Below are 23788 nucleotides of genomic sequence, written 5' to 3' on the forward strand. Positions count from 1 at the left end.
ATATATATATATATATATCATATAGCGAGAGAAATTTTGGGGGATAAGAATATAATAATATGGTCAATATTCTTCAGAACAGTATGGCTAAATGTGTCTATTTTAAAAGTTATTTAGTGGCAAATCAGAGATATGTCCACATATCATGCCTAATAAAAAGGACATCATCTCTAAGATGAATTTTGAGATATAAAATTTGTTTTTAATACTAGTAACACCTTGAAATTAACATTTTACATTTTACACAAACTTCAAAATTTTGTTAAATATTATATTTAAAACAAACTAAGACTTGAAACTTTGAGGACTTTCATATTAAATATGCTCCATAAATTTATGGATGTAAAACTTAAAGTTTATTAGAAAGCAAGCTACTTCTATTAAAAATACACATTTGAATCTTTACTTCGTTTAAAAATTTATAACATAACATAGCTTGCACTTCCTTTACTGTTGAGAGCATTAGGCACACACGATGTATAAATTTGAGACTGCAATACTGTTTAATTAGACAATCGATTCCATTGTATTTTCTTGATGTCTTCAAGTGCCTTTTGGTAAACAGGGACTTTTCTTTCACCTTTTTTGTTGTTGTTTGACCCAAGGACTTATGAGTTCAATGATATACTATTAATTTCATAGTCTTTTTCTAAACTTAAAGCCATATTCACTTGGTTACATTTGCATAGCTAATACAAACTGGGAATATATAGTTGAAATTTTGTTTACTAGATTTATTACAAACAGCACCTAAGTTGTTCAAAAATAGCGAGGGTGCTCATGCATAAGAGTTTATAAAATTTTTTGGAATCAGGACCACAGAATATCTATAAATAAATGAAATCATTACAAGACATAAATTGCAGACTTAGCTCTAATGATAGGAAAAGTTCTTATTTGGGAGCATAAGATTCAGAACACACACCCTTTCTTGATTTATAAAGATGCATCTATAATGATCTTTTAGCATAAAGCATCAATGTAATGTCTTCACTTTAGTAGAAAAAGGAATATGTCCATGAAAATAGGATTGTTAAAAACACTTGGCCAATATGTGGCATGGTGGTTAAGGAGCTGGATCCCACGTGACCATCTGCAAAGTTTGAGTCCTGGACAAAGCAACTTGAAAAACACACTGGGCCTGTGTGTGTGCATGCCCAAAATCCCTAATGGAGAATGGAGGAGAAGGGATTGTGGTGATTTCCCACTTTCCCTCTTTTTGTCTCTCTCCAGTGAGTGCATGCGCCCTATGGCAAAAATCTAATTTTAAAAAAAGAAAAAGCTATGTTCTCTAGAATCTAGTCTGTCATAGTTTATCAAAATCAGTCCTGGCAAAGTTTATCAAAATAAGTCTTGCCAACTACTGGTCACATGCAGAGTTTAATTGGATTATACCCAGACTCAAACCTGTTTGGAGCCAGCAATATTTAAATGCAGTGCAGATCCATTTATGGATGGGTACATAGGATAGGTGCAACCTTGTTCATTGCTTTAAGCTGAGATAGGAAGATGTGAGACCCAGCAAACCTCTCTGATTTAATGTGCATTTCTTTCCTTCTCAAATTATTTCAACTTTGAATTAGTCACAAATGTCTTCACTATCTTTTCACCTGGTGATTTATAGGAAAATGTGTTGTTGTTCTCCATTAAAATAATGCACTTTATTGATTTAATTTGGTTAATTTTAGTATTAAAACCATGGAAATGGTGAAAAACAAATGGGATCATTTTGGCAGTAATTTTGAGACCCTGTCCATCTGGATAACTGACAAAGAAAAAGAACTCAATGCGTTGGAAACTTCATCCTCTGCCATGGACATGCAGATCAGCCAAATTAAGGTGACCTGCTCACACGTTGTGTTTTAATCCATATCTAACTTTTAAGAACTTCTTTCCTACTTTTCTTCTAATGCTCTTTGGTCGCAGAACAAATCTTTCATTGCTATGTGATTCTATTAAAATTTAATTCACCTCAAATACCAAACTAAGAAGTCTTGATTGATACTGAACAACACACTTTACAGCTGAAATATGTATTAATTCATCTGACTTATGCATTTGAAGTCATTATTGTGTACAATATCATTAAAATATTTGTATTGGTTACATTATTCTTTTTCTTGATTTTGGATGAATTCAAATGGCGTGTTTTGTTGATTCATTGATACAACGTGAAATGCATTCATCCACAATTGTGCTTTGTAAGGATCATTCCTAACGACTAGCCCAAGTTTCAGTGGTCTTCACGCTCATCAACTATGAGGAAGCATTATAAAAATTACTTTCTTTAGATGAAACAACTCATCCTGGTTGTCCTAGTGTTTTTTTAAAATAATTATTTATTTTATTTATTTATCATTATTATTATTTCACATGAGTTTTGAGAGAGAGAGAGAGACAAACCCACCAGGTCCAGAACTTGAACCACAGTTGGCCATGTGGGAATTCCAGCACCTTAACCACCACGCCACCTGCTGGCCCCAAGATCATTTCTATAGTTCTAGTGTTTTATGACCTTAGGATACGGGTGGGAATTTTCTGATATTTCAGCTCCCTCAGCTTTAAAATAACCATGTGGATAAACTACCATCATCCATTTCATTCAAATAGTTTAAGAAAAAATGAGATAAAAAAAAGAGCACAGAAGGTTGATCTCTCTTTATTTTATATAGTTCCCCCCCACACATTTTCACAATTCAGCCACTTATTTTTCTATCTCAGCTCATTTTTTTTTAAAGTAGAAAACCCCTCTGCACTTTCATTCAATTAAATATAGCAAAATAAATACCGAGGTGAGGAACATTTCACACTATGACTCAGAACAAGCTGTTACCATGTCAGGGTGGGTGGCTGCAGCGCTGCCTAGCTAAGATTGCACGCTGTGTAGGTTGTCCTTGCTTGTCACACCTTTTTTTATGATCAAGGATGCATGGAGTGTGGCACACACAGTCTGCTATGTCCTCGATGGTATGCTAGGAAAAATAGATGCCGGTCCATTAAAGAATATTCATGAAATCTTTAAAACTGTATTTCAAAATTGTCATTCAATAATTTTCCTAAATTTTAGACAATAAAGAAAAAATAATAGTATATTCAAATAGTTTTGTTTTTAAAATATTCTTTTTCTAAAACTAACATTCATGTTTAAACTTACTAATTCTTTCTATAATTCATTTCCTAGTGTTCTAACCTTTATTTCAGGACTTTTGAAATATATCAGTGGTCATTTATTGTTATTCTTAAGAAAAACATATTTTATTTTTTAAATGTATAAATATTCGTTTGTGGATTTCTGTGCCACCAGACCAGAAATACATTTTAACATGTCCAACATTGTATTTTGAAAACTATTTTGAAATATGTTAAATAAATATGAATTCTAGGAAGATGTTTGCTAGAAGTTAGCCAAAATAGAGTAGAATACACTGTCCTAATATGTTCACCTCCTATTTCCAAACACAAGACTACATTAAAGGAAATGTTATAAGTACAGTGACACTTGTCATGCATTCTCACTTGAAGATATTTTTAGGATTAAAAATAAAGCATTTACATTATCATGAAGGTAAATACTTAAAGCCCATTTCTGTTCATCATTACATGCTATTCAAGTGACTGATTTCTTATTCCTAATCAATAATTGATAAATGATTAAAAACATATGCTGAATTCATGTTCCATCTTCTCTTGGATGGGATTTTTCTTTTTAAACGCAACCCAGCAATATGATTGTATTGTTTATATTTATGCATTTTTGGATAGCATGTATTATTCTAACAACCAACATATATGACAACTCTATTCTTAACTAAGATTGTTTTACCAATATGTTGCAAGCACTTAGAACCATTATTAGTACAAGGAGACCATCAATATATATTTGTTCAATTTAAGAGTAATTTTCTAAGTCTTTGACTTTAAAACCCAGCAAAATGAAGAGATTCCACATTAGTGCTCAAACAACAAATATCTATCAGATAACACCACTCTAGTCACACACGTTAAAAATAAGGAATATGTACCTGACATTTAATCTGATGTAAGTTATTTCTGATTGTCTCATTTAGACAGAAATGATTTATATGTTGTCTCATCTAGACAGAAATCACAAGTTAATTTCTTTGAGGGCAATAGTATTTTCAATTTAAATGATTTGAAACCAAGACTTGTCCTAATTTGTGGCATTATGTGGGTTAAATGATTTGACCTTTTGTCTCAGAGAAATAATTCTCATTTTATTATACATAAGTAAGCCTCTGTGTTTAAAAGGAACACTACCCCCTCACAGACATATGTGCACACATACTTAGTAGATATCAATACTTCTCATGTGTTAGCTAACATAAACCAGTCATTTCTGCCTCAAATTCAAATGCTAGTCTGGAGGATTTTACTGCCCAGTACCCAGCCCATGAAAAGCAATGGAGTGATAAGAGCAACAGCATCAGCCTCGTCTGGGAAGTTGTTAGAAATTAAAAGCCTTGGGCCTCACCTTAGTCTTAGTGAGTCAAAATCCCCGGAGATGGGAGTTATGTGATCTTAGTGCAATCTAAAGTTGGAGACCACTGGCAAAAAGAATAGATGACATATTTGAAAAGACTGCTTTTAGGTAGAGATGCAATCAAAAATCTTTTCAGTTTTAGTTAAACATGAAATACAACTACATTTTAGGAAAATTAAATGAACGTCAGTATTAGCATTCCTATGAGGTGGTGGAACACATTGCTTCCCCACATCAGCTGATTAAAATGCTTGATCCATAGGATAAGTAGATAATTAATTCTCTGGAGCTCCAGAGATACTGTACAGGTTCTAGGGACCTTCATGCTCACTTCACTGTAAGCAGAAGTAGCTAGTATTTCTTACCCTCCTTCCAATGCGTACAACACCCAGCAGTTTACAGAGTGTCTGCATATGTATCCTCTTCAAAATGAGGTCAGGAAACACATGGTGTTTGTTCATAACTGCTCTCTCCCTAACCATCTGAGTGTGTTGAAATGTCAGTTAAGGAAGTGTTCCTCATTTTCTCTTTCTGCAGTTAATGGTATCATTTCAGGAAGGCAAGCTTGCTCAGCCTGCATTGTGAATTTTTTGTTTGTCTTGTTTAAATACTAGGTCACAATTCAGGAAATAGAGAGTAAGCTCAGCAACATTACAGAATTAGAAGAAGCAGCTCAGTCTTTTGCTCAATTTATTACCACTGGAGAATCTGCTCGAATCAAAGCCAAGTTGACACAGCTGAGAAGATACTGGGAAGAACTCCGAGAACATGCACAGTGTCTGCAAGGGACAATCTTTGGACATTTATCTCAGCAGCAGAAGTTTGAAGAGAATCTTAAAAAGGTAAGAACTGGTCTGTGCCTGCTTAAGTTACACCCTTCTCATTGTATTTATGGAAAAGTGCAGTAAGTATTCCACAAATCATGGAATAAGGAAGAGACACAATTGCTAATTATTTACCACATTGTCATGATGACTAGAAGTATATGGTACATTTGTTGTGGGAATATAAGAATAATATTATACATTGTGTTTAGGCAGTCATTACAGCTTAATTATTTTCTTTTCAAATAATGGAACACATTGATTTTATATTTTTTAAAATCGCATTTTATCATCACATTAGAAGTTATTCATAAAAGACAAATTTGCTGTTTTATGAGTAACTTTTTGGGCTTGATGTATATTTTTTTCACCATTATTATATTTTCTGAATGTTTTAGATTCAGCAGTCTGTGTCTGAATTTGAAGATAAGCTCGCTGATCCAATTAAAATATGTTCTTCAGCTACAGAAACATACAAAGTTCTCCAGGAACATATGGTAAGATTATGGTTCAACATTTCTACTTACTCATCAACTCAAAAATTTGACAATTCTTGCTTGAAAAGAAAACAGAGTACATATGTTTATGAGAATTAAAATTGGAAAGATTTTTTGTTGATGAATTATATAGCTCAAATGTATTCATTTCCTAAAACACAGGAAATGTAAGTATGCAAATAAGTTTTCCTTAGAAATGTACATTAAAGGAATATTTGTTCAAACTACATTTCTCTCCTAATTAGAACATGTAACATTTTCAGAGTATAGCTTTCATAAACTCTTTTACTTCTTGCCAGCATTATAAAAAAATTAAATATGCAAGAAAAAAATACACATGCATAGCAGATTTCACTTTTTTTTTCTAAAGGGTGGATTTCTAAAATATTTACTAATCCATTTCTTCTATGAGTGAGAAAGTCAAAAAGAGACAGAGACAGAGAGACAGTACCCTCAACAGGGCCTCTGCAGTCTCAGCCAGCCCAGGACCTGGGCATGAACCTAGAACCTTCTCATGTAGCCAGTCCTCTTGTACCACTGTCTAACCCCATATTCATATAACCCACTACATTGAGATCTGCAAAGCATACATCATCCTCACTGACCTATTTCTAATGACTGGCTTTTTTTTTTTTTTTTTTTTTTTTTAGGGGTTTTTGCTATAGAGCTCGTGCGCTCATCAAAAAGAGAGAGAGAGACAGAGAGATAGAAAGCAAGAAATCACCCCACAGGAGGGATGGCCATGCCACAATCCCTTCTCCTCCCTTCTCCTCTCTCTCAGGATCTTGGGCACGCACACACATGTACCCAGCATGAGTTTAAGCCACCGATCCCGGGACTCAAACTGCCATCAGCTACATGGGAGTTCAGCGACATAGCCATTACACTAACTGCTGGTCCCATGGCTAGCTTTTTTGGTCTGGGCTTTGAACTGATCATTGTGAATCTTCCTCAAGGCAACACATAGATGGCTCCAGCAGAATTTGCAGGAGAGATCACCACAGCATGATCAGGCACACAGAATGCTATGGAGAAACGGGTTAAATATTAAACAAAAACACATGTAATTGCCTTCACAAGTGCACATGTGCACATAGGGACATAACTGCATAGAAAGAGAGCTACAGTAATAGCAAACGACTGACAAAGCACACCTGCAAAGAGAAGTGGGACTTCCATTGCCTGAATACTTACATTGAGAATAACAGACAACCACGTTAATAATAGAGTCCCAGAGAAGCTAGTCTATTTCTTTGAATATTTCAATTTCCTAAAACAAATTATTTTTCTGTCTTGATTTTCTGGTCTGTGAAATGGAGATAATAAAAGAGCATACATCTTAGGGTTCTTATGAAGAGTCAATGCCATTAATATGTGTCATGTGCACAGAATGGTTCCTGCCAGAGTCTGAGGCATCATTTTATTATTATCACAGGTCCCTGATGACAACCATTTCATCCATAACTGTCATATATGTATATACACACACACACATATTCATTTATATATAATATTTTAAAAAACTTTATAAAAGGACATGTGTGCTTGCCAGAATAGAAACACAGAGAGAGAGGGGAGAGTGAAGAGAGTGATTTTGGCCATGTACACACACATGCCAATCATGTTTTTCAAGTCACTGGGTCTAAGACAAACCATGCATTCGGCCCTGTGGGATCCGACCATCTTAACCACCTTGTCACCATCTGGCCCAGTATTTCTATGCAGTTTTATAAAGAATATAATGTGTTACATGTAGCTTTTATGAATTAAAAGTAAGTATTTTAAAAAACCTAAAACATATTTACCATAAAATGAATAAGAATTTTCACAAATTATCTGAATTGTCACAGGAAAGTTGAATTTATTCAGGTATAAAGAAGTACATGAGGATTTGAGGGGAGAGAGAATCTCTCCATTTTTATTTTTGATTTCTGCATCCGTAAAGTAACTTTCTCCTCATTTTCACTATTCCTTGCTGCAGATCATGAGTAGAGACATATTTTGGTGCCACTGCTGTTTATTATGACTGAGGGAAGATATTTTGCAATGGTGGAAAAAGGAAAACATAGATCTTGTGGTTTGACCCTATGCTTTCATTGGATTCCTTTTGTACTCTCTGAAGGATCTCTGTCAGGCCCTGGAGTTCCTGAGTGGCACAGTGACCACCTTCTCAGCCAGTGCCCAGAAGGTGGTCAACAGAGACTCCTGTGTTCAGGAGGCTGCGTTGCTACAGAAGCGGTACGAGGGGGCCCTAAGTCAGGCTAAAGAGAGGCAGACAGCGCTGGGAGACCTGCTGGCCCACTGGCAGAGGTGAGCAACTTCTTCTCTTGAGTCATGGCCACTATTAAATAGGAATTCTGGGGTGATGGGGAAGAGCTATCCTAGATTTGAAACACGTGATCTCATGTGTCTGCTGTAGGAAGATCTTGATCTGGATGACCAGATGAAGATTGCCAAGAGCAGAGAAGATACGTTTGTCTTTTATGTATTACCCAGACATACACAAGTGTGCAGATACACAGAAATGGAAGGAGTGCTTTGTAGCCTCACATCTCGGGATGTGATAGCCAACATGGTATTATTTATAATGGCTCATGTTGGACCTCCACCTTTTGAAAGGTTTAGCCCTCTAGCATGATAATTTTGGATGAATTTGATTATTTCTTTGCTTTCTTTAGACTAGAGAAAGAACTGTCATCTTTTCTGACCTGGTTGGAGCGGTGTGAAGCTATAGCCAGTTCCCCCGAAGTGGAAATTTCTGCAGATAGAGTCAAAGTGGAGGGAGAACTTCAATCAATTCAGGCAAGTTCAAAGAAAGGTGTGGGAGGAAAGCGAATGCTCTCTTATGGCTGCATTATTTTAAAAACAAACGAATAAGAAGAATAAATAAATCTCTATCCCACTTCACTACTTTGTTTGGTTTTAAGGTCCCTGAAGCATCATTTTATGTCAAGCAAGCCTGATCTGAAAGGCAAAGGGATGATGAGAACTTGTGATGAGCAGTTTCCCTGATATAGTAGCAATCCTGTAGTGCCATGTTTGGCATTTGAATAAAAATGATCTGGTTGGGATTTTGAGGGAGTGATGGGTAGAAATACAGAAGAAACAAGGTTGAATATCAATTTATAACTTCTGAAGCTGGTAGTACATATAATTTATCCATTTTTGTATTTGTATGAATTCTGGGTAGTAAAAAGTGATATTAATAAAAGTGATCCAGGAGGTGGCATAAAGGTTGAGGCACTGGATCCCATATGGCCAATTCTGTAGTTCGAACCCGAGACCCACCAACTTGAAGATCATGACAGACACATGTACATATGAGCCAAAAATGACTGTAGCCCTTCCCCACTCCCCAGTATAGCATCCTGCCCTGCTTCTTTCACTTTTACAGCTCAGTGTAAGTCCCAGTTCTACATGGTGGTCTTTCCTGTTACTCACAGGCTGTGCATTCCTGGCTGTTACTGTTAGCAAGTTTGCCTGTATCACACAGATAGCCTCACTAGGAAGAGAAAGAAATATTTTTTAATAGAAATAAATATACATAATTTATTGTAAGATAATATTTCAAAGATTTCTTTTTTAAAAGAACTATTTTATTTCACTTTATTTATTTATTTTAATTTGACCATAGAGGGACAGGGAGAGGGGAAGCCACCAGGTCTGGGACTCAAACTTTGGATAGCCATCTGGGAGTCCATCGCCCTTAACCACCACACCACCTGCCGGTCCCTCAAAGATTTCTTAAAGAAATCTGACCGTAGTGATGTATAAGATGCAGACACACATTTCAGGTAATTTGTGAAAAGTGCATAAGAAAAAAGAGTAGAGATGATTTTTGGTTTTTATTTTTTAAATGAAAAATATTTACATTTAATTATGTATATCTTTTCACAAGCATCTACTATCTGCAATGCTCCACCTGTCATCCCATACCATTCTATGGTGTTAGCTATCTATGTGAGTGTCCCCAGTTTCTTTCTTGTTAGGCAGGTGGCACACATATTTATGCCTTGCACATCACCTAAGAGATTCATTGCCTAATTTGATTTTTAAAATAGCTGTTCTGGTGCATGAAAGTAAAATGAAGAACCCTTAATTTTTCCAGTTTGTCCTAATGTAATATCTAAACAGAGAGGAGAACCACATTGCAGGTACTTAAAAATGCATCTCTCTTATTGTTAGATAAGTACTGGTTTTCTTTAGTAATAGTTTTTGATTGCATGCTTGCTTTCTTCTTAATTCTCTTGGCCTGTTTTTTTTTTTTTTTCCCTTCATCTTGAAAGATATTCTAAAGCTTCTAAATGTGCCTCCCTTAATATAATCTAGACTCTAGGAAACACAGTCAAGTTTCAGTAGCATTTTTAAATTGCATTGAAGGTTAAGTGAATCAATTCTGAAATCAAGTAATACCTTCTTGATTAATACTGTCAGTCCAATGGTTTCTGTTTTGCAAGAATTGCAGTAACCACTTGTGTCACATGGTCCTTTCTGGGCAGTCATATAGGGATGAGATCTGTAATGGATTCTGTTTTTTCAGGCACTGCAAAATGAAGTTGTAGCCCAGGCCTCCTTCTACAGCAACCTGTTGCAACTGAAGGAATCACTGTTCTCTGTGGCCTCCAAAGATGATGTGAAAATGATGAAGCTACATTTGGAGCAGTTAGATGAGAGATGGAGAGATTTACCTCAGATAATTAGCAAAAGGTTGGTTCTAAAAAAGCATTCCAATATTGTTCATTTATTTTTAAAGAGTGGGCATGTAAATTAAGAAAGCATAGTTTTGTTTACTTTTCTTTAACCCAGCTACTCAGTGGATCACTACAGGAGACAAAAACTATCTGTCATTTTAAAAATATGGATCCTCAAAAATGAGCACTTCCAATTAGCCGCAGTTCAAAATTTTAGTCTAAGAGTCAGGGCAAATGATTAAACCAGTTGAAATTTGCTGTAGAGAGTAGAGATGCTAATGCTTATATTGCTTATTGCCTGAGCTATGTGTGTCCAGGAGAAAAAAAAAGTAACTAAAATATAGCTTGGTTAACCTAGAAAGATAAACAGAGGCAAATATGTAAAGCAAAAAGGACTTCACATTTGGGCATAAGATTGAAGACTACAGCAAGATGCAAGCTGGGTGAGCATAATTCAATTATTCCCAAACAAGTTCTCTGGAATTTCACAATTCTTGGACAAATTTTAAAGTGAAAATTCATAAAGCACAAGTGGGAGGGGAGTTAGAAAAGGGGATTATAATAATTGTTTGGGGACAACAGGCCTTGGCTCCCAGGATCAATAATAAGAGTGGTTTCCATCCAGTCTCGGGACAGATGTCCTTGCAGAAGCAGTCCTTGTGATGGGTTGTAGTGCTCTTTGTGCAAGGTGGGGATTCTGGCAGAGTTCTCCCAATCACTGTCGTTATCAGGCATACCAGTGTGAGGAAACACTTCTTCCAGGGTCTTCCTGGCTTGGCTTAGTGAAAAATGACACAAATCATTTCGTTTTGATTCTAAAAAACTTTCACAGCTTCACATGATGGTTCTCAACCAGAGTCATTTTCTATAGGTAAGCTACTCTCTTTCATTCCAATATAGACCTTTGGAGAGCTCAGAGGAAATTATTATATTACATGGAGGCACAAATTAAGATCATTAATGATTGACATCAATACTTTATTGATAAACCAGAAAACAAATTTTCTCTTTAAGCTGGTATTGATTGCTCATGTGATCTTGGATAACCATTTAACTTTTCTGGCCCTTTAAATATTTAGTCATACAGTTAATATTCATTAATTTTCTCCAGTGAGTACAGTACTCTTAAATGTGCTGAGGATAACAACAATAAATAGCTCCACTCTTTACTTCCATGCAGCAAGTATTTATTCCATTGTTCATTCATTTATCTATTCAGTCACCGAACACACATTTATTGGCTGAGTGTGGGGCTCCTTATCAGATACTGGTGTCATAAAAATCAACAAAACTTGATCTCACATAATTACAAATTGGTGTGGCAAGAAAATCAATGAGAGAGGCAACCATAAAGAAGGAATATTTGCATGAGTTTGGGCAGAATTTGATGACACCTCTTGAAAGATAAACACTTTTCTGTACAAAGCCATATCTGCCCTCTGTCTCTTAGAAGGGAAGGAAAAGACTTCTAATGTGACAAATGTGTGAAGGCATTCAAAATATAACTTATACATGTATGAATAATGTGTGAAAGATTGTTTTAAGGATTAAAACATGGAAGTCAATTTTGAAAGTTGACTTTGGATATAAACTTAGTCCGTTATCTGATGTTTAATAATGAAATACCTGAGAGTGGATGATTTATAAAGAATAGAGGTTTATTTAACTCACAGTTTAATAGTGTAAGGTCAAGGGGTCATATCTGGTGAGGATCTCCTTCTTGGTGGGGGGCTCTATGTAACTGTCAAGGTAACATTGCCTTAAGAGACAGAAAAAGACCATGCATATCTTTGTCTGTGTATTTCTCCTTAGAAACCCACCAGGATGCAAGCATGGGGGGCCCCCCTCCCTGATGACCTTATCTAATCCTTAATCATGCTCCAAAGCCTCTGTCTCAATATTGTGATTGGATTAGATTTTCACCCTCTCCACACCATTACAGTGGCTCACCACATTTTATTTTGGAGATAATTTGAACCAATTAGCACGGGGACCAGCAGTTAGCATAATGGCTATGTCACTGAACTCCCACGTAGCCAACCACAGTTTGAGTCCCGGACCCAGTGGCTTAAACTCATGCTGAGCACGTGTGCATGTGTGCCGAAGATCCCAAGAGGAGAATGAGGGAGAATAGATTGCAGCGTGCCCATCCCCCTGGGGAGTGATTTCTCACTTTCTGTCTCTCTGTCTCTGTCTGTCTGGTGAGCACACGTGCCCTATAGCAAAAGCTTCTCCCTCCCCCCAAAAAAAAAACACAAAAAAACAATTAGCATGAATTAATGTAATAACTATTAATATTTGATTGAGGCATTGATTCTAATGCCAGTTTGGGATTCTGATCTCCTATATAATAAGCAAATGAATAAACAAGACTGTTTCAGGTGATGGTGAGTATTACCAACAAAATAGGTACTGTGGTAGGGACTGCAGGGTGGAGCATTTTAGCCTTTAGGATGGTCAAGCGAGGCCTCTCTGGCAAGATGACATCTAATGAGGAGCTGGGTGCTGTGCAAAGGATGCTTGGAGAGCAGAGGCACCAAGGCAGTGATGACATCAGGGAACAGAGGTCAGTGGGAGGGTGGGACAGAGCTGTGTAAGACAAGGCCAGGGCAGTGTCTACGTGATGTCCCTTGTAGACTATCGTAAAGAGTTTAGGGGTTTTGCGTTCCTCATTGTAATAGGAAACTGCCTCATTATTTAAGTATGACCGGGAATGCACAGATCACATGAAATCGCTTCTGGCCATTATGCAGACAGTGGACTTCAGGGAGGCAGAAGTGGAAGGCTGGCAGGAAGGAAACCAGCTTAGCAGGCTCTTGGAGGCCAGGCAAGAAACGAAGAGACTTCAACTGGGGTGTGAGTCATGGAAATGGAGAGAAAAGCAGAGTCAAGAGATAGTGTGACAGAGGGCATGAGCAGATCAGATGGGTTGGTGAAGGAATGAAGAGTGGTCCTTCAGGGCAGGCCACTGCGTGCATGGTGGTCATGTTAACTGAGGTGGAGGATGCTATCAGAAAAATGGGGTTTGGGGAGTAAAACATACCAAGAGGTCGGGCTTGTCTGCAAATGACATCACAATTAGCCCGGGGTTGGCTTCATTCACAAATGTACCATTAACCCTCGCTATACACTTATAGGACACTTCAGCTCTATCTCTCTCCACACAGGATCAGTTTTCTCCAGTCTGTGGTTGCTGAACACCAGCAATTTGATGAGTTGCTACTTTCCTTTTCTGTATGGATTAAGCAATTTCTCAGTGAATTGCAAAGTACTTCTGAGATAAGCATGATGGATCATCAAGTAGCTCTCACCAGGCACAAGGTAAAATATATATTGTTTTAGAAATCGAAGAAGAATTTGTTCACCAAAAAGAGGTTTTGAATTATAAAAGGGTGAAACATTAAAAAAAAAGAAAAAAAAAACATGTGGCAGCAATGTAACTTTTTATTCATAAGAAAATGTTTTAGTAATTGATCATATGGGTTATGTAGATAAATTAAGCAGATAAAACCATTTCAGAAAAAGTAGAAAACCACCTTGAGAAACTGTTTCTTCAAAGTGAAGCAGTTGGTTTCTAGTATGAAATGGTAAGAATATCCATTTTATGTTTCCTAGTTTGTTTATTCCAATACTAAAAGCTAATACTGGATTCCAAGACTTTCACAATATAGTTTCTCTGGATTGCTATTTAGCCTGAAAGCAATTCAAAAATCATGACTTATTTCTCTTATTTATGCCTAATATCTATTCTGACACACAGACACACACACACACACACACACACACACACACAGCACTGAACCCAGCAGATATTGATCATCAAGCAGTGAGATAGTGAACAGGAGCTATGAAATACTCTTATAAGAGTGTTTGATAGTGACACATTTATTGTTATTGAAGGTTCAAACTGTACCGAGTTTGCTAATTAATTGATTTTACTAAAGGGAAAAACAAATTTTCTTGAATCTTCAGGACGGGAGATAGTTTTACACCTTGGAGGAAGGTGCCCACCGAAGTTCAGCTTCCACCCTCCAGAGAAACTGAGACCATGGGGATGACTGGTCAATGCAGGATGGCAGGACTAGGGCTGCACCCAGGATTCTGTCCCAGTGACTGGGAGTCCAGATGTGGCTTTAACAGCAAACCTCAAACTGGGTCTTTGGGGGATGCCGTGTAGTCTTGCTCCATACCGTGGCTTCAGCCTCAGAATAGGAGCTATGACCAAGGAAGAGTGGGGCAGGGAGTGCCCTTTCTCAGCGCAGCTCTGACCCTGGTCAGAATAGGCTATGATTGGATTTTTGACTGGGCATTGTTCAAATGTCAGCTGTATATTTCAATGTAAATATAAATTTATTTAAATCAAGACACATGCATCATTTAAACTTTAAAATTTAAAACAAAAATACATACATCTTTTAAGTTGTTTTAAATTTTCAACTTTTTAAACGAATGATTTCTATCCATGAAGTATTTTTCCCACAGAATTAATTAGTTCTAAATCAGAATTGTGATTTATGTGAAATACTTGTCTTCAACAAGTACGTGGAAAGTGTATTGTGAAGAAATAATGCATTTCAAAATTCTATTGCTCCAAAATAAACTTGCACTTTAATTTTATTTTCCACAAACTTTTTGAAATCCCCTCATTAATCAGTGAAATGGGAAATCTTACCAAGTTTTCTAGAAAGTTCAGTGGAGATGATCTCCAAATACTGCACTATCCCTGGTACTTACAGTCTATGTTCACACTTCACACCTGAAGTAGAACCGTGTCACACACACCGTCGGCGTCTGAGGAATCAGTGACTCTCTCTTCTCTACAGGACCACGCAGCAGAAGTCGAGAGTAAGAAGGGAGAATGGCAAAGTCTGCAGGGCCACCTGGCAAAGCTAGCTTCTCTGGGCCGAGCAGAGGACCTCCACCTCCTCCAGGGAAAGGCTGAGGACTGCTTCCAGCTGTTTGAGGAGGCTATGCAGGTTGTGGAGCGGCGGCAGCTTGCCGTGGTCCAGCTGGCAGGATTCCTACAGAGCCAGGCCTCTCTGTCTGGGGTTCTCCACCAGCTGAGACAAACAGTGGAAGCAACCAACAGCATGAATAAGAAACAGTCTGATTTGTTAGAAAAGGACCTGAATGAAGCTATTCAAGATGTTAAAGCGTTAGAATCTACTGCCATCAGTCTCGACTGCATGCTCTCCAAAGCCCAATACCATCTGAAAAGCGGGAGCTCTGAGCATAGAACTTCCTGCCGAGCCACATCTGATCAGCTCTGTTTAGAACTGGAGAAGATCCAGAACCTCCTGGGAACCAAGCAGAGTGAAGCAGATGCTTTGGCAGTATTGAAAAAAGCATTCCAAGACCAGAAGGAGGAGCTGCTGAAAAGCATCGAGGACATTGAAGAAAGAACTGACAAAGAGCGACTCAAAGAACCCACGCGCCAAGCGCTTCAGCAGAGGTAAAGGAAACTGTTGAAGCCAGTGTCTCTGGTTTTCTTTGTCCTGGAATTAACTTCTGTACAGAACTTTAATAGAACCACATTTAGCAACTTCCTTTTTTGATACTTTCAAGATAAAATGAATGACTAATTCGATACTTGGGAAATACTAAAATTTCTTGGGCTTCCTTAAGTATTGTCATAATGCCTGTGTATGAGTCACTCTGAGATCTTATTTACAAGACAGCATATGAATCAGATGACCTATTTTTAAGCAGTTTTTACTGGTTAGAGGGGGGATTCCTATTCTGTAACCAGAGTAAAGGCAGAAGAGAAAAGAGCTATGCAGACAGATGTGTGGTTCTGGAGGTGCTATGTGAAGGAGCTCCTCCCTTGTGGTTGGTAACCTCCCAGTCAAGACTGGAGCAAGTTCGCTAAGTGGGAGTAGGTGGCAGATATTAGAGTAGAAAGAATGGTGAGGAAATTCTCTTGTGAAAATGAGCTTAGGAAGGCATTTGAGTTCTGTGTTCATTCATTTGAAGTGAAACTAACCAGTTTGGCAGAGTGGTCTCCACACTTTTAACCATTTGCTTAGAGCTGTGGAGAAGGTAGAGATGTGAGTTTGAGCAAAGGTGGGGTTTTGTCAGGTGAGATCAGTGTAGAAGCAAATGGGTCAAGGGTCAGCTTCCTTAGTGAACTGCAAAATCCTTTCTTCCCTAATACTATAGCTTTCTTCTCAACCTTCTTTTTCCTTCTTTACCATATTTTCAGGGCCACTTTTTTTTTTTTTTCTTTTAGGGAGCAAAGACACAATTGAAATGCATTCAGTTCATTCACATCCATATCAAGGTGTCTGTAATTGATAAAGATTGCAAGAGGACTTCAAAAGTTCATAGAAAAATGGAGTAGAAGTCCTAGTTTATTTTGGTGCCAAATAAATAATAAATTCACATATAGTTTTTTCATAATATGCATTTTTCATGAACTTTTTGAAAACCCTTTGTATAATGTCCCTGCTAAAACCGTTGTCAATTTAATATTAAGGCTTTAGTTACATGATAATGGACTTGATGGTTATAGACTGGGCTCTCAATGTTCACCTCTACTGGACATAAGCTATCTGGCTGGTTCTACAACAAATTAACAAAGGAGGTGATTTAGGGAGGAAAAAAATAGCCTCTACAGTAAGAGAGGTGCTTAGAGAGAACAAGGTGCTTAGTGTCACTTGCCCAGGAAGTTAGCAGTACATTGGGGCTACAGAGCATCTTGGCCCTCTCTGTCCAGTTCAGGCCAAGCAGACTGGAGACCCTAAAATTTCTGGAAAAGAAAGTCTAGGTTGAGCTCAAGAGCCTTATCATTACCCCTCAGTGTACAGAATTCACCTAAATAACACAGAGGCTTCAGAAAATGTTGCATTGAATTGACGGACTTATTAAATCCTGGACCCTCTTAGGTTTCACTCAGAGTCCACCTTGGGGAAATCACCCCTCTTTCTGTAATGCAGGAACAATGATTATACCTGCCCAAGGCCACTTTGTTTTGAGAATTGAATGGGATAACATATATGTTCATTTTGTAAATTCTACAGCAATTTATCAAAATGCAAGCATGAAAGAGTCAATGGCTGCCTCTATATGGCCACTTTCTACATATGCTCAAATTTTAATATTAAGTCTTTGGAAACTGAGGCAGTTTACTATTACAGTGAGGCAGGCAAAACCACGAAACTCCTTAGGCAGTTTTTTGTTTTTCTATGCAAAAATGCATCATGACTTTCCTGACAACCCAATATATTAGGGACAAAACTGTGATAACTTTTTTCATGGTGATTCTTTTCAATTACGTAGTTAATTTAAATTTAACTGTATAATGTATTCATAGAGCTCATTAAAACTGTTTCAAATGACATAACTGATTCTTAAGTATTATCACTGATACTGATTGGACTACTTGGCCCAGAAACATTTCTTACCAATGACCTTGCAATTAGTACTAGGCCTACCAGGTCAGCCGTAGTCTTAGAAATCAGGAGGAGAGGAGAAAAAAGAAAAATATATATAAGAAACAAGAAATGAAAAATTATTAGTTGATGATAACACGTATGGTAATATCCTTGATTAAACCAATATACAGGGTATTATGAATGGAAAATATAATTTTGTATACTGTAATGATGTACAGAGAATTCATGTAAAAAATGAAATTTTAAAAAGTCTCATGTTGGGACCAGCAGATGGCATGATGGCTATGTTGCTGGACTCCCATGTAGGAAAAGTGGTTCCTACCATGGTTCCTGTGGTTCAAGTCCCAGACCTGGTGGCTTAAATTCATGCTGGGTGCATGTGCATGCATGCCCAAGACCCCGAGAGAAGAATGGAGAAGGAACTGCAGTATGGCCAGCCCCACACCCACCCCCCACTCTGGGGGTTGATTTCTTGCTTTCTGTCTTTCTGTTTTTCTCTATCTTTCTGGTAAGTACACGCACCCTATAGCAAAAATCTCTCTCAAAAAAAAAGTTTCATGTCAAAGCAAAGTAGATAAAGAATACGAACTTAATAAAAGCTGATAAGTTTTAAGAATAACTTTCAGTATTTTCTGAGGTACAATGTGAGATTGCAAAATTAATTTTAAATGAATCTTTGTCATTTGATACAGATTAATTTAATTCCTGTAGTAAAAGCTTTTCTAAGTATTTGTATGTTTTATGGACTTACCATGTGCTTATGGAAAGGAAATACTCGTTTACTGCCTTTAGTATATTAACAGTGTAATACCATTTTAATTCACAGGTTGAGAGTGTTCAATCAATTAGAAGATGAACTAAATTCTCATGAGCATGAACTGTGTTGGTTAAAAGACAAAGCTAAGCAAATTGCACAGAAAGATGTGACTTTTGCACCTGAAGTTGACAAAGAGGTCAATCGCTTAGAAGTCACTTGGAATGACACCAAAAAACTAATTCATGAAAAGTAAGTCACGAATGTCCCAGTTTTGAATTTTCCACTTACCTTGTGACATTGGACTGTTGTTTATTGATTGTCTTGATGGATGAAGAGTTGAAAATCTTTTGTCATTTGGGGTTGTTCTGTGTCACTTTAGAGACATTCCAAATTTAATCCTACACAACCTTACTGAGGATGTTGTCTTCAAATAGCAATTACATGTGCAACTCACTGGTTAAAAACACAAGTTGTCAACCATTACAAAATACTACAATGAGAGTCCGAACCTTTGATTTTCTTTTCTTTTTTGTTTTGTCATAGTTGTTTATAAAATTAGGATATAATTTAAGGACAGTAAAATTCACCCTTTGTAGTATTCAATTCTACGAGTTTTGACAAACTCCTCCAGGTGTGTCACTATGTCAGTTGTCACATTTCACAGTAACAGCTTTACCAACTGAAAAAAAAAAATGCCTCAGATGTCATTATAGTCAAGCTCTTCCCCTCCCCCGTCTTCTGAGCAATCAACCATCAGTTCTTCCTATCTGTAGTATGTAATTTTCCGAATCACTTATAAGTAGAATCATATGAGTGTAGGTAGCCTTTTGAGTCTGAGTTCATTTACTTAACACATTGTGTGTTGTCACATGTTTCGATAATTCATTCTTTTTTAGGTAGTGACTATTCCATTGAATAGAATGTACCACCATTTATCCATTTAGCTGATGATGAACAATTGGATTCTTTCCAGTTTGGATGGTTTATACATAAAGCATTTATAGATAGCATTAATTTTCAAGTTTTTGTGTGTCCATAAGTTTTTATTTTACTTGGATACATATCTAAAAGTGGGACCCTGGGTGATGTAGAAAAGTATAAATTGAACTTTATAAGAAATTTTTAAATTACCTGTTAAAGTGATCGTAGGTTCAGACAGTGGCGTTGTGGTTAAGGCGGCTGGGTCCCACCTCGCTGACTGTGCAGTTTGAGTCGCAAACACTGAGCATGTGTGCATATGACCAAAATACCAAAAGGAGGGAGACATGGGCAAGAGAGGACTGCACGTGCCGTGTCTCATGGAGAGTGCTTTCTTGCTTTTCCTCTTGTTATCTTTGGGGAGCACGTGTGTTCTCTGGCATTTTTTTTCTTTTAAAGTGAGTGTACCACATTGCGTTTACATCAGCATGGATGAGAGTGGTAATCCAGCACTTGGAAATGCCGATTTTTTGTTTATTTGTTGTTTAATGTCCTAATATATGTGTAGAGATTTCTCATTCCTTTTCAACTTGTGTTTCCCTGAAGACTAATGATATGGAACATATTTTCATATGCTATTGGGTCATCAGAGAAGTCATTTTTTTTTGCATAGAAAAATACTCATGATTTCTCTGACGACCTAATACTTGCCATATCTTCTTTTTATTTTTAAAAAAATTTGATTGCCAGAGTGTGTGTGTGAGAAACAGGAAAAAAAGAAAAAAAAAAGAGGCACAAACAAAAAGCGCCCCCTAGTGGGTCAGGGTCATGCTGCAATCCCTTTCCTCCATGTCTCCATCCCAACATGATTTTACGTACACATACAAAGGTACCTGGCATGATTTTTAAGCTGCCAGGAGTGGAATTTCAACTATGGCTGGTTGTATGGGGGCTGGCTTTCTACACACAGCACTTCAAGGTTAGTTCTGTCATAACTTTTTAATAAAATGCCTATTCACATGGGCCATTTTGGGGAGGCAATGTTTTTGTTGTTGTTATTAACGTTTTTTCCTTTATTTTTATTTTTAATTTTAGTTTTTTCTATAGGGTGTGTGCACTCAGGAGAGAGAGAAAGGAGGAAGTGAGAAAGCAACTCACAGAGGCAGTGATCACATCACAAAGTCCCTTCTCCTCCATTTTTCTCTCAGGACTTGGGCAAACACGTACATGCCCCTGGCATATATTTCAAGCCTCTGGGTCTAGGACTTGAACTGCATAGTTGGTCATGTGGGATCCAGCTGCTTTAACCATCATGACACTGTTGGCCTCCTTTTTCACTTCTTAAAAGTTTATTGTTATTATTTTTTATGAGAGGCAGGGATGGGATCACAGCCATGTTCACTGGTGTGTTCAGGTCAACCCAGGATCTGAACTCTTGTACTGCTTCAGTATCACACAGCAGAGCTCTGCCACCTACACCACTGCAGCAGAGCCATACTGAGGTCTTTTTCAACAGCAATACAATTCCTGTGAAACCACCTAGCACCCACAGAATTTTTGTAATAATTGACAAGCCGATTGTAAAGTTTATATGTAAATGCAAAAGACAAAGTAGCCAGAACAGTTTTGAAAAAGAACTAGAGGACCGACAGTTGTTAGTTTAAGTGTGGTATTGACTAAATTGTGTAGACCAGGAGAATAAATGGAGTCAGGAGTAGACCTACACACATTAGTTCTTGCCAAAGGTGCAAAGGCAATTTAAGAGGGAAAAGATAGTGCCTTCGATAAATGGTGCTGAAACAATTGGACATCTATAGTATTTTAAAAACAAACCGTGGTGGGACCAGCAGTTAGCATAATGGCTATGTCGCTGGACTCCCATGTAGCTGACCGGACCCGATGGCTTAAAACTCACGCTGGGCGTGTGTGTGTGCATGCCCAAGATCCTGAGAGGAGAATGGAGGAGAAGGGATTGTGGTGTGGCCATCACCCCTGGGGGGTAATTTCTCATTTCTGTCTCTCTGTCTCTTTCTGTCTGTCTGGTGAGTGCACGTGCTCAAAAACCAAACAAAAAAAACTCTCAAAAACAAAACAAAACAAAATGAACTTTGGTGTGGTGGTTAAGGTACTGGATTCCACGTGGCTAACTGCACTGTTGGTGTCCCAGACCCAGCAGCTTGAGAATCATGCCAGGTACATGTGTATGGGTGCCTAAAGTCCAAGAGGAGACTGGAAGAGAATGGATTGTGGCTTGGCCATCCCCCTGGGGATGCTTTCTCACTTTATCTCTCTCTCTCTCTCTCTGGCAAGTGCATGTGCCCTATGGCAAAATAAATGAATAAATAATACCAATGTGTAACATAAGGCTTTTCTTTCTTTTCTTTTCTTTCTTTCTTTCTTTTTTTTTTTTTTTTAGAGAGATTTTTGCTATAGGACAAATGTGCTTTCTGGAGAGACAGAGACAGACAGAGAGATAGAAAGTGAGAAATCATCCCTCAGGGGGGATGGCCACGCTGCAATCCCTTCTCCTCCATTCTCCTCTTGGGGTTTTGGTCACACACACGTGCACTGGCATAAGTTTTAAGACACCAGGTCCAGGACTCGAACTGCGGTAGACTACAAGAGAGTCCAGCAATGTAACCATTATGCCACTTGCTGGTCCTCATAGGTTTTTTTAAATTGAATTATGTGCCACCATCTTTATTCCATATTATTATTTTTTTTTTTTTGGAGAGATTTTCACTGTAGGGCGCATGCGCTCGCCAGACAGACAGAGAGAGACATAGAGACAGAAAGCGAGAAATCACCCCCCAGGTGGGATGGTCATGCCGCAATCCCTTCTCCTCCATTCTCCTCTTGGGATCTTGGGCACGCACGCACACGTGCCCAGCGTGAGTTTTAAGCCACCGGGTTCGGGACACGAACCGCGGTCGACTATGTGAGAATCCAGCGACATAGCCATTACGCTAACTGCTGGTTCCCTTTATTCCATATTATTAAACATTCTCCTAAATTGTTATTTCTTAGAGATAACACTATGTTCAGTAATGAGGATGTATCAGAATTCATTCAATCATTGCCCTATTTTTAACATTTAGATTATTTCTATTTTTTTCTTTCTTATTACAAATAGTGATGTGAAGGATATTGTTTTACCTACATCTTAGTGTGCACACACACACACAGTTTCTTCAGAAAAATGTCTTGGTGTAGAGTTGCTTGCTCACAGGCACTTTATAAATTAAAACTCTGTCTTATTTTGACAATTTTCAGGAGAGTTATATTTAACAAAAATTTGTTACATGAGATGAGAGGGAAAGACTCACATGGATTTTCATTTTTGAGCAGTGTTTTTTTTTTGCTTTGTTGTTTTCTTCTCCTAACATATGCCATTATGAAATAATTAAGATGGCATGGAAAAGGCCATTTAACAAAAAAATGAGTGATTCAGCTAAGTGTAACTGTTAAGAACATATATTGCTTCTTTGTTTCATAGATTTATTTTTTAGGGCATGCATGCTCTTTGAAGAGAGACAGAGATAGAGGAAGTAAGAATGCAGTCCCCCTGCTACCCAGGGTGGATGACCATGCCACAGTCCCTTCTTCATCTTTCATTTCATGATCATGGGCATGCACACACATGCAACTGGGATATTTTTCAGGCTGCTGGGTCTGGGACTCAAACCATTCATTCAGTCATGTGATATCCAACTGGTTCAACCACCATGTCATGGGCTAGCCCCATAGATTTGTTTTAATTACTCATGCATTTCATTCATAGACAGCATTTGGGATATTAGACTTAGGTAGGATTACCAGCAGTGCTATTTTAACCTCTGTATGTAGAAACCTGTTTTTTTTCCTTGGGTCTAGCACCCATCTGTGAGGGCATTTATGTAGTTCTATGTCAGATCCAATCATGGAGAATGCTCCTCTTTCCTGAGACATGACACTAAAGGAGATATTTGCTTTAATTATTCCAGCCAGGGTCAATGCTGTGGGCTTATCGACTTAATGAGAGAATATCAGAACTTGAAGTCAGCTGTTTCTAAAGTCCTAGAAAATGCCAGCAATGTGACCATAACCAGAACTACTATGAAAGATCAGGAGGATCTTAAATGGGCTTTATCCAAGGTAAAATTCAAATTTATTCATTTTAGTAGACTAGCAGATCTGTTCTTTTCTGTAAAGCACTTTTTTGCACAA

At 37.7% G+C, this 23788-nt stretch overlaps 1 protein-coding gene across 1 annotated transcript in view; it reads left to right on the plus strand.

The window, feature by feature from the left end:
• Nucleotides 1-23788, plus strand: part of SYNE1 (spectrin repeat containing nuclear envelope protein 1) — a 596966-nt gene that overhangs the window by 244024 nt on the left and 329154 nt on the right. Inside the window, exons 32-41 of the mRNA XM_027769865.1 lie at nucleotides 1689-1839; nucleotides 5116-5343; nucleotides 5724-5822; nucleotides 7945-8132; nucleotides 8501-8624; nucleotides 10363-10529; nucleotides 13681-13834; nucleotides 15337-15965; nucleotides 18734-18913; nucleotides 23566-23716. Coding sequence (XP_027625666.1) covers nucleotides 1689-1839; nucleotides 5116-5343; nucleotides 5724-5822; nucleotides 7945-8132; nucleotides 8501-8624; nucleotides 10363-10529; nucleotides 13681-13834; nucleotides 15337-15965; nucleotides 18734-18913; nucleotides 23566-23716 — 2071 coding nt within the window. The remainder of the gene's footprint in view (nucleotides 1-1688; nucleotides 1840-5115; nucleotides 5344-5723; nucleotides 5823-7944; nucleotides 8133-8500; nucleotides 8625-10362; nucleotides 10530-13680; nucleotides 13835-15336; nucleotides 15966-18733; nucleotides 18914-23565; nucleotides 23717-23788) is intronic.

Source organism: Tupaia chinensis, unplaced genomic scaffold, assembly GCF_000334495.1.
Source record: "Tupaia chinensis unplaced genomic scaffold, TupChi_1.0 Scaffold000014_1, whole genome shotgun sequence".
Classification (NCBI taxonomy): domain Eukaryota; kingdom Metazoa; phylum Chordata; class Mammalia; order Scandentia; family Tupaiidae; genus Tupaia; species Tupaia belangeri.